General features: G+C 38.4%; 1 protein-coding gene across 9 annotated transcripts in view; it reads right to left on the reverse strand.

The window, feature by feature from the left end:
- GK (glycerol kinase) overlaps positions 1-12,242 on the reverse strand; it is a 78,309-nt gene that overhangs the window by 31,229 nt on the left and 34,838 nt on the right. For 5 of the 9 annotated variants that reach the window (XM_082717923.1, XM_082717929.1, XM_082717926.1 and 2 more), the window contains 7 exons: positions 9,617-9,693; positions 7,415-7,552; positions 4,136-4,245; positions 3,614-3,680; positions 2,533-2,550; positions 791-826; positions 345-412 (listed from right to left, as the gene is read on the reverse strand). In XM_082717923.1, the coding sequence (XP_082574049.1) occupies positions 345-412; positions 791-826; positions 2,533-2,550; positions 3,614-3,680; positions 4,136-4,245; positions 7,415-7,552; positions 9,617-9,693 (514 nt within the window). The remainder of the gene's footprint in view (positions 1-344; positions 413-790; positions 827-2,532; positions 2,551-3,613; positions 3,681-4,135; positions 4,246-7,414; positions 7,553-9,616; positions 9,694-12,242) is intronic. The other 4 variants (XM_082717930.1, XM_082717928.1, XM_082717924.1 and 1 more) reach the window with 1 other exon arrangement.

Genomic DNA, 12,242 nt, shown 5'->3' on the forward strand with positions numbered 1-12,242 from the left:
TGAAACGTAGTATAAATCATGGCTCTTCCTCCCCTCTGCTCTGCCCACCTCTACTCCCCACCCCCACCCAAACAAAACCATTAACCCTTTAAACCAAAATTTAGTTTCTGGATGAAAAATGTATTGAATCAAGATCTTTTCAAGCCTCAGCAGTGTGTTTACATATGGCATAATGTATTTTATTTGAAGAAGAGAAGGAAAACTAAATGGCAAAAAACTTACTGGAACTCCTAAGCTATTGATTTTTAGCCTGGATGAACTTCAACAGGTTTTCCTCATTCAAAGGACCAAAGGGATAAACAAACAAATCACTACTAGTTTTGGGGTCTGTTTCTTCAACTCACGTATTTTTGGCTTGACCATCCTGGAAGCACATTTGTCCCACCAATGCAGCAGACTGGTCCCCCAAACACTGAAAGCATAAATGACAATAAAGAACACTAAGATAGTGCCATTACTTTCCCCTTTAGAGCAGCCATAGGATTTATTTTTCCTTTTCTTCTTTATCAAGGAATGACCTGTCTTGATTTATGCATTGATTCCATTTGGCCATTTCCCCATTTCCTAATATCCCCTACAAGATATTAGGTATGGGAAGGAAGAGTTAGAATTTGGTCAAAATGTTCCCAGTGGCCCACACTGTGTCACCTAAGAACAAAAATCAGCTGATTCTGCCACTTTCACCTTTCTTCCATAGTTTCAGAAGGGGAAGACTGATTAAAATAGAGGAAGAAGTCCCCTCACATGGAAGCAGGTAGGGTTGGGGAAGTAGCAGGGAGAGGAAACTTACCCCAGATATTGGCACACCTTCCAAGGCCCCAGCTTTCTAATAAAATTTTAAAAAAGGATTATGAGTAATCACGAACTATTATCTCTACTAACACAACTGCAACAGGAATGAACACAAACAACAACATGCCAGAGCATGTGGGCAGACAAGACAAAGCAAGTGTTTCAACTACATATGTGGTTCAAGAACAGATACGAGACATATTTCTAGAATGACAAGACAACACATGGTATTGGTGAATGGACGTCAAACACTGGGCTGGGAATCAGAAGACAAGGGGTCTACTCTTGGTTAGTTAGTGTTAAGTCCCTGAGCAGGCTGCTGAAACCTCTCTAGGTCTCAGTTTCTTGATATATAAAATGGAGTCTAGGTAACATGAATGCCTAGGTCTGATAGCTCTTTGTTATCGTTGCCATTAATAAGGAAAACTAACACATCCTTTAAAACAAACATATGAATAGCTATCAAACTGGCATGGAACAGCCTCAGTTTGGAAGGTTGTATTTTACCAAGTATCCTTCCTTATCCAAACTGCTTTTGAGAGAAGTAAGAAACCCAAGAGCATTTGGGTATTGGCTATTATTTGTTCATAGCCGACATCATTTTTCAAATTTAGATAAGCAAGAGTTAATTTAGGTCACACATAGTGGTTTTTATTTAGATCAAATATGGCTAGCATTCCAGAGAAAAAAATGAGATTTAAGTGGCTGTGTATTTTACCAAACTTCATTTTTTTTTTGAAAATTCTAATACAAAACAATTTCTACTGGTATTAAGGAATTAGGGGGAAGGAACGTGATCCACGAAGTAGTGTGATGTACTAGGAACAGGGCCAAAAAAAAACTTTCTATGGACTGCCCCTTTGGTCTCCCACTGGTGAGCCTCTAGGAGCTTCAGATTCCCTATCTAGAAGAACAGAAGCTGCCTCACATAGCTACGATAAGGAAGCAATAGCATATATGTGGAAACTCTGTACAAAATAGAAAACATCTTCTAGATGGTGGATATTATTTTATTTCTTTCATGCCTTCTGTTTTATTCAAGACCTCTCTTTTTTATTTACTGGATATACTCTTAGGAAACCTGAACCTGGATAATAAGCAAAGGGTACACTTCATAAGGAACTGAAAGTGAACCCGTAGGAGAGCGAGAGGCTGTCTATCTTCATATAAATACGAGAAGGCTTTGCTGACACTATGGAGGTATTATCAAACTACCAGCGGGATCTACTCATGTGCATTCCAGCACATAAAGCGCTCCTTTTCCTTCACGGGGGTTGGGGGGGTCTCTGGAGGATTCCTGGGAATATCCTCTGGTGAAGCATGCAGAAAAAGTGACAGTGCATTTCCAACTAACTAGTCTGAAAGGCTGGTCAAGTATCACTCACAATAGGCATTTAGGACATTTAAAAACCACATCTAATTTCCCTGTTAACGCCAAAGCCCAAAGCACATCACAACTGTACTTTGTCATGGGAGTATCAGAATTTCTCATTCCAGGAAACTAGCTTAGTCTTTTACTTTGAAACACCACTTTCAGTCTTATGGGAAACTTAAAAACAGACATGACTGAGTTTAAAGAAAACCTAGAGCTTGTCTAGAGCTTCTAGCAATTTGGAGGGTCATGGAGATTCTAGATAAATCTGCTTAGTAAATGGACTTCTTCTTGTCTAAAACTAAACGGAAATGCACTGTATCTTTTCCAAATGAATGGGTAGCATAATTGGTGGGCAACCTACTCACCAGGCTATGAGAGATTTTCTATAGTCAGCAAGGGGGAAAGGAGGACAGAAGCACAATATTTTAAATGCAAGAAAAAAAACTAGGCCAGTAAATGCTTTTCCAACCATTCTCTAAAATTGTTTCTCAAGGATAAGTTTTTTTCTCTGACCCAACGCAGTCTGTAGACAGCTATGAAGTCATCCAAGCACTTTTACTGCAGTTGCGCCGTGCTTCTCTTAGAAACTTCCATGATGCTTTAGAAGTCTTTTTTAGAAATGAAATATTTACGAACTCTGCTCAAGCTTTATCCAGAGCACTTAGTAATCAACTCTATTATTATTAACTCTATAAGTACAGTTTCTATTATTTGTCATGAAATGTCTAAAAAATGTATTTTTCTGGTAACTGGCCTTAGATATATTTTTAAATTTTATCGTAAATTCTAGATTTTTGTGCTCAAATACCAGTTCAAATCCTCCTGGAGGTTTTCATCCCTGACGTGTAATCAGAGATACTCAATGATGCTTAGCACACTTTTTGCTCAAAGTATTTTTTCTCCCAGTTTTAGTGAAAGCAACAGTAAAATGTCCCTTATGGAAACCAGTTTCATTAGCAATCACAAATCAGAAACAGACTCTTTTGTTTTCAGTTTCTTTGCTAAAGTTTTGCTCAGGCTGACAAAAAATCTAATATAAAAATGCGGTCTGACCATGAAAAGACATACAACAGGAGAAAGAACAATAAAATGTGAAGAGTCCTTCCTCTAAATTGTAAGCACAAACTACTAAAGTTACTTCAACTAAAAGAATAAACAGGCTCAAACATTCCCATGCCACCCTCTAGAGTTAATTATTCCATTAATACTTTGAAAATAGAATACTTAAAGAACGGCCAATTAAAGTTTATGAAATATGAAACCAACTGGTAAAAAGGATTCTAAAATTTTTAAGTTATATAACTATTTAAGCAGCACTAAATTCTTATTTTATATACTATCACACTTACAGAAAAGTCACAACTCTCAAACTAGAAAATGTCACACAACTGACTTTTGAATTCTGAATAGTAAAGATTTTTTTAAATGAATTTTTTTTTTTTTTACCATTAGGCCATAGATCTCAGAAGAACTCCGGACATTTGGAAGAATCTTCATCGGAATTTCAAAAAATCTGAAAAACAGTAAGATAAGACTGGTTATATAACACTACTTTAAATATCTAGAAACATTTATATGTTTTTAAAGACAAAAATGTAAATAGCATTAAAAATGGACATATTTGAGCGTGGAGTTAAATAATAAGCCAGCAGAATATAGTTGTATGTTTGGGTATTTATCATTCTATCTTTATACAAAGCCAGCAAAAAATAAGAAGCACACAGAAAACAAAGTACTTTTTTTTTTTTTTACAAAGTACTTTTCTAAAGAAACCTAACTTCCTAATCAAGACAATTTGGCCTGTTTGCTATATATTCAACAATAGTCTCTTTTTTGAATACACAGTATAGACTTGTATATTATATTGAGATATCGACCAAGTTTGGTGCTCCATCAACATAAGAAAATAGTAAGATTTAGGTTATAAATAGTAATGGGAAATGCTTTTTAGGGCAAAACACAACTCACTCGCAGAGCTCTTTATCCCATTCCAGAGAGTGAATGTTGAAAAGCATTGTCCTACTTGCATTTGTTACATCCGTACAGTGGACCCCTCCATGGGCCCCTCCCGTCAAACTCTAGACAGAATAAAAGGACAGGTTAGATTTGTACTAATTTGCTATTTATTTATTTTTATTTTTAAAAAGATTTAAAAATATTTAGATTTAGTTGAGAGAGAGAGAGAGCATGTGAGCAGGAAGAGGGGCAGAGGGAGAGGGAGAGAATCCTCAAGCAGAATCCCACTGAGCACAGAGTCCAATGCAGAGCTCCAAATCAGAACCCTGGGACTGTGACCTGAGCCAATATCAAAAGTCAGATGCTCGACCAAACGGAGGCACCCCCTAATTTGTAATTTAATTTACACGCTGTCAAGGGTCATAATCAGTAGCAGAGTGCATGAAGCAGGAGAATGGAATATGTCATTTAATTTTCTAGTTTTCAGCAGTGTCCAATAGAAATACAATGCTAGCTACATACGTAATTTTAAATTTTCTAATAGCTACATTAAAATATAAAGAAGGTAAAATTAATTTTAATAATATTATATATTTTATTTAGTTCAATATAGCCGAAGTACCCTTTTATTTATTTAAGATTTTATTTTTAAAAGTTTTTTCAAATTACTCAATATTGGATAGAGATTACTTGAAAATACAAATTCACAACCAATATGAAATTAAAACCCTGAAATCAATAGTTGTATGCTCCAGTGGCTGAGGAGACCAGGCACCCCCCAAAACATCCTTTTAATATGAAAAATTATTACTGAGACAACTTACCTATGTATTCATTTATTATTTTTAAAAGATCTTATTTATTTATGTGACAGAGAGAGACAGACAGCAGGGACAGGAACACAGGCAGTGGGAGAGGGAAAGCAGGCTTCCCATTGAGCAGGAAGCCAGATGTGGGGGCTCGATCCCAGAACCCCAGGATCAGGACCTGAGCTAAAGGTAGACGCTTAACCATCTGAACCACCCAGGCACCCCTATTTTATATTATTTTATTATATTTTATTATTTTAATTAATGTCTACATCCAACACAGGGCTTGAACTCACAACCCCTAGATCAAGAGTGGCATGTTCTACTGACTGAGCCAGCCAGGCGCCCCAACATTTCACCTACTTAAGCATAGTATATATTTTACACTCACTGAACATATCAATTATTTGATATTTAATATTTGATATGGCTAGGAAGCAGTGCTTTCCCATATTTGAAGTGTTTGGTAGCCACACGTGCTTAAGTCGCTACCATATTAGACAACAGCAATCTAGTCAAGTGGTAGTTAAACCGAAAAAACATCAGTTTTGCTTTCATCTGTTATCTTTGGAAAAGGCAGTCTTACCACATTTGGCGAAATGAAATACATCAGTATGTCTGCCTCTTCAGGATCTCACAGAACTCTGTGCCACTGTTCTCTGTGATTTAGTTTTTTGGAATAACAATTCTCACTGGGTTGTGCCTACCCAAGTATGTATCCTGAAAGCAGAGTTTTAAAATCTCCTGTGTTAATACCCCCCAGCACTGCTGCTTTCTTTTGTGTGGGAGCAGTAAGAGGTAAGAAAGGAACAACAGAGCAGAAAAGGCATCTCAGAAAAAAAAAGAAAAAAAAAAAGATAAGGCTTCTCAGCACCTATACCCCCACCCTGCAGCTAACTGAGCTCTCCCCCTCAGCTCACAGGGGCCCCACCCTGCCTTACTCTGGTTTCAAACAACTGACTGTCAGAACTACTGTCAGAAGTATTTCAATGTGACAGGTATGAAAACTGCGGGCCAAGAGAGCACCAACCCCGGTGTGGCCTGGCCAAGCACAGGGAGGGCTGGGGAATGCCCTTCTTCCTAGTGCTGGTTCTAGAAGATCTGCTCTGTGGATCTGGCAAGTGAAAGCGGGGACAATATTCCTCTGAAGCTCTCCTGAATGTTGAAAAGATAGTCACATCCTTACTAAAGTAATTACAAATGAAATGATATGTGTGGGGATTTGCTTTACAATTATCTGTGGGGAGAAGCGCATGTGAGTGTAGCTGAAACAAGACTGGCCATAGTTGATTGCCATAGCTGGTACACTGTTGCACAGGTCCATTACACTATTCCCTCTCTTGGGTACAGCTGAAAATGCCCGTAATAAAAATAACAAAAGAACAAACAAAGAGAAAGGGGGAGAGAGAACATGTACTTTTGAGATAACTCTGGGAAATGTCTAAAATGTTAGTTTCTACTCATCTGTGTTCAGCTTAGGCAAAAAGATTATACTTCAAAATTCCATTATGATTCTTTCATATTATGGCTTAATAAGAGACAGCTGCGTAATGCTGAAAGCACCTGATAGTCACACAGGTGTTCTATTATGCTAAATAGTTACTTCCTTTAAGAAATGACCACTGGAAAAGAGCATATGATAGGCAAGAGGAAAAAGACTACCTAAACTATGAATTACTAATTAATTACCTAAATTACCTTTTCTAAGGATAATAAATATGAGATGTGGTTTTGGTAATTACCATCCATTTTTATGGCAATAAAGGCAGAAAAGTAAGGAAGACGCAGGCAAAAACGCCTTTTTTTTCCAAAGCATCTATTTAAAAATTTTTGAGGAAAAATTCACATTAGATTAACCATTAAACAGTTCAAAGAAGACAACTCAGTGGCATTTAGCACCTTCATGATGTTGTGCACCCACACCTCTATCTAGTTCCAAGATATTTCCAGCACCGCAAAGGTATACTCTATCTATTAGTAACCATTACCCCCTTCCTTCAGAGCCCTACAACTTCTATTCTACTTTCTTTTTGCAAAAATGCCCCAAACGGAGACTGAAATGTTCTGCTGTCTCTCAAGTGGCTTTTCTTAATAATTTTGCCAGCTAACAAGTTTCAACTCGAGGTGCCTGGATGGCTCAGTTGGTAGAGTGACAAACTTTGATTTCGGCTCAGGTCATGATCTCAGGGTCATGGGAACCCACATCAGCTCCAAGCTGGGCATGGAGCCTGCTTAATATTCTCTTTCCCTTGCCCTCTGCCCCTCTCCCAGCTCATGCATAAACACACACGCGCGCTTGCGATCTCTCTCTCTCTCAAATAAATAAATAAATAAAGCCTTTTTATTTTTTATTTATTTATTTTTTTTTAATAAAGCCTTTTTAAAAAAGTTTGAACTCTTAGTAGAAAATAGAGAGAAGGCAAGACCATCTAAAAGAATTCTACAAAACTTTCTCCATACTTAACATTATATTTAAACGTACCCAAATAAGCCACGAATCAATGGTCCCAAAAAGAGCTCTATCTTCTTCAACAGCCCTTTGAACTTTTCTCACATTGTCAAGGAGCCAACGAAGTTTCACTGCACTGAAGTAAGTGCTAAGTGGAAGGCCTGTCTTGGACTAAACACAGTCATGAAATTCAGCCAGCAAATTGAAATAAAACACCAAACCAAGAACCCCAACAAATCACAAAATATTCAATGGCCCTAAAGTCAGTCCCATGGTAATATGGATAAAAATGATTTTCCTATCTCATGGCACAGAAAAGCATGTTCATGAACAAAGATCAGCATGGCATGTTTGCAGTTCAAAGAGCATCCATGCTGCAAGGTAAAGAGAAAATTAAATGACACAACACCCTATAATCTAGATGGTGAGCAAGTAGATGTTAGCTTTTGTGTTATTATATACAGAACCTAGTCTGAAATTCTGCCTTTTCATTTTTGATTTCATGAAAGTGAAAATTTAAACTATTAAAAATCAGAGTATATTAAACAGTAACCAGAAAATTTTGTGTTTTAAAACACATCTTAACAATATACTTGTATGTGTAAAAAATATAAATATAGACACAAACACACATATTCAAATAGCATAAGTGGAGAATAAAGTAGAGCTCAAGGACATGCTAGAAGAAAGAAACACTGAGTCGTTCTGTATTAAGAAAGTAGTTGCCTAAAAACTCAGCGAGTACATTAAACAAAGGGAGGGTGTACTGAAAAAAGGATAAATGCTAAATATAAAATACATATGGGCTTATCAGTCTTCCTTGAGAACAGATCAGATCCAACTCTTGTTTTTGTTAGTACATTAAATACCAAACATATTTATTTTTAAGAGCTGATGAAAGAGGTTAGGAGGATACATACATCAAAATAATGCAACTATCTTTCCCCTCCCCCAATCCTTAGTTTCCTGATTTATCCCCTAATTACAGTTAAGTGATACCTTCTTCCTTCTTATCTGCTATGGATATGTTTGGTAAGGAAATACAAACCAGACCAATACTTCAATGCACCCTCTAAGTTATGACTCTTAACTCATGGTTTTCTAGCTTTCCTAGAAAAAAGTAAGACCGGTACTCAAAAGTAAGGAGAGGAAATAAGTTATGAGATTATTCCTCTTTGATTTGAAGTTCAAGACCAAGGGTCATCCCACAAAGTCAACAGTGAGGTAGTTGATAATATCTCCTTTTAATGATTTAGGCAGCAAGTTTAAAAGTTGCCTAAAATGGTACTGAAGTAGGGGGTGGGGTGGAGAGGGTGGTTGGGTTATGGACTTTGGGGAGGGTTTGTGATACGGTGAGTGTTGTGTAGTGTGTAAACCTGACAATTCACAGACCTGTACCCCTTGGGCAAATAATACATTATATGTTAATAAAAATAATTTAAAAATTGAAAAAAATGGCACAGAAGAGAAAAACATGCATCACTTGCAGCAAAGTGTAGCTGGAGGTGGGGGTGAGGGTTGGGCAGGGTGACAATGCGGCACAGAATAGGAAATGGGTAGGGGTATATTTAGGACTAGCTTGAAGTTATTCAGGGGGTGAGGGTAGGGAATGGTTTGTTAAATTGCTACAATTAATGGGATTCGAACCCTAGTTTCAGAACCAAGAGCCACTGTTTTAAGAGTCCCACTGACAAATATGAAGGGGATATGCCAAAAAAACAGAACTTCTTTTGGATGGTAGGAGAAGTGGGCCTTGATCTTCATAAGAAAAATGCCTTGTCTGTTCCAAAAATTCTCTCTCCCTTAATTCAAGAGCTCTACATATGGACTGAATTTTATGCACTTTCTATCACCCTTCTTCATATGAAAAAACTGGAAGGAGTTCCGTGAGAAGTTGGGAGTGACTTTTCTCTCCCTGAATCCCAATGCCTAAAAACTCAAAAGCATCCAGAATTTTCTAGAAAACAAGTGGGAGTATGGTTTAAGCCACTAAGGCACTTTATAATCCTCCCCAGACTATCAACTTCAGAATACAAATCCTCTAAACCACCACAGGGCAAGAAGACAGAAAGGTAAATACTTGAGTTGTCCTTAACTGTCTACAGAGAATAGTGTAACATATCAAATAACTCCTGTGCAACAGGATGTAAGGCCCAATTAGTCTTTTAGGTGAAATCTCTAAATCTTTTTTAAAAATAAGCATTCTTATAGTATACTTCTGAAGAGATCTCTTACCTTGACAAAGTTATTATTTCCTGGAATTCTTTTACTAAGATTCTCAACGGTAGACTGGGTTCTTAGGTCAAGCCACACTATAGACCAAAATATAACAACATATATGAAAAACTTCATTTAAAAAATCAGATCTTACTGAAATCACTGTCAAGGACAGGAGACTGATTAGTTTCCATAAGCAATTAAAATGCTGAGCTTTCAAAGGATTGAAATTAGAAAATTAGAAATGAATGGGCATATTGTTAGAAAAAAGAATAAATTTATGAGGAAGAATTTAAAGCTTTTATGCCAAATTACAGACCAAGTTAGGAGAACAATACAAACCTGAGGGCACTCATTTGGTATTGTTTTTATAGGAAAAAAAAAACCATGAAAAAAATGTTTTGGATAAGAAGTTTCTAAGAATACATGAGTACAGAGAAAATCTCCATGCTCCACAGGCCAGTTGCCAGGGGCACCACACACAGGTCAGGATCACTGTACTAGGTAAAAGCAGGTGCCTTATAGAACTTGGGAGCAATGTGTGACAAAGCACAGAACCTGGTACTATTTATTGAAGGAAAAAGTAAGATTCAGTCTCCCATGTATGAAATGCTTCCGTACATTACACTCCTCCATTTCAAAAGCAGGCTAGAAGCCAGAAGTGTTCAAAGAATTATTTAAAGGTCGCCATTCCTGCTCCATGCTGGGTCATAAAAAATCTATTTTGGGAGATCAACATTATTTACACTAGCAAGTAGCGTCCACTTTCTGATCCTCTAGTGAAAATATTTCTCTTCTGCTTCCTGACAGAAGGCCTGAGAAAGAGAAGGTATCACACAGTACATAAAGCAACTGTGGAAGGTAACCGATAGGTCAGCGGAGTTCTGTTTGTCAGACTTAAGTTTTGTACTTAAGTTCTATCACTTTTAATCTATTAGCGGTCAGTTGGTATTTTTAGGCAGTGACTGTGCTCAGATGCCTCCTGAAAAGTCTCAGGCCCATAGTTTATTTAAAGGGCACCAGGGAAGATAAAACAGGCTTGCCCACTTATACACGTGAATGCTGGCCACTTAATCACATAGTTTGGTTCACCCTTTTGACTATTTGACTATTTCATGTTTCAACTATTACATGTTTTTTACTCATGTAAAAAACAGTTCTTTTCAGTAGTGATTTTTAATCAGTTCTTTGTAATTACTTAAATTGTCATTTCCCCTGAGGGCTGCCTGAGCTTATTTTGACAGTGGCTACTTCAAGACCCGAGACTGGTTTCTGGGGCACCTGGGTGGCTCAGTCGGTTGGGCATCTGCCTTTGGCTTGGGCTGTGGTCCCGGGATCCTGGAATCGGGCCTGACATCAGGCTCCCTGCTCAGCGGGGAGTCCACTTCTCCCTCTCCATCTGCTTCCTCCCCCTTCTCCCCCCATTCATGCTCTGTCTCTCTCAAATAAATAAATACAATCTTAAAAAAAAAAAAAAAAGAGTGGTTTCTGCAGGTGTGAGAAGCGGCAAGAAAAGGCTCATCACAGCTGAGGAAGGAGGCGGCAGAGAGAGACGCCAGGGGAATCCGTGGTCTGTCTCCCACATCTGCATTTGCTGCCTGTATTCCTCTTACTCCTGGGAACAGTATCTCAAATTCTCTTCAGGAAATCGTCTCTCCCTCAGTCTCAGGCATGTGGTTTGCCAGAGATTCGACCCTACCCCCAGCTCCAGGACCACACACGCCCCCATCCCAGTAACTGGTTCGGTAGACAGTGTGTGGTCGAAGCAGCCCTACGGAGACTTGTGCTCCGTCTTCGGGAGCCCCTCTCCTCAGCACCACTAGGCAGTGTGTGGCTGGGCCTGCCGCCCCCACGAAGAGAGAGCTGAACTGGCTCCATCGGAAGCCATCCCAGGAGACTTGCAGGGAACTCAGGTCATATGGTCCAAGTCTAGAATCAAACAGCATCTGAACTAAACTACTGTTTCACTACTGGTTCCGTGAACAAAAGAATTACTTTTTAAAACATTTTTCACTTTACTTAATTAGGGTTGTGTTTTCCATTACTTGCGCTGCACTGTGACTGATGTGAGCCATTAGCAGCAGCTGCATGGAGTTGGCAAGAACTCCCCTGTCAAGGGCACCAAGGCAGTCTGCTTTTCACAGAGGGGCCATATGGCGTGACTGCAACAAAAGTAGACTTTCCTCACAGGCAACCCCAGCAGATGTCAACAGAAGTAATCGGGAAGAGGAGAGGAATTCAACAGAGAAGTTTTGAGTCTGTGATAGAATTAACAAACACATCTCTATTCTCCATGTTTCGAGCAACAACAGGCTGGGGGTTAAAAATCAACTGGGTGTGTTTTGACTATCTACTCTTAAAAAAGAAATAGGATGCATTAGAATGGAAAATAACAGAGTCTGCTGAACTCTGTAAGTATGTGGAACTTTTTAGTTATATGAATTTAATGAATCATGATGTAAAATATGTTCCTCATCAAGGAACATGAACGAAGGACCTGAAAGTCATTGTTCTGGGCTGTTTAATGACTCAAAGCCTCCTAGATCAGGACTTTTCTGTATTTTAATGTAAATAATCACTAAGGAGCTTCAGGATGGACCCCATTCCCTGAAATTCTAGAAAAGTAGGTCCAGGGAGGGAGCCC

The sequence above is a fragment of the Mustela nivalis genome (assembly GCF_964662115.1).
Source record: "Mustela nivalis genome assembly, chromosome: X".
In the NCBI taxonomy this organism is placed as follows: Eukaryota; Metazoa; Chordata; class Mammalia; order Carnivora; family Mustelidae; genus Mustela; species Mustela nivalis.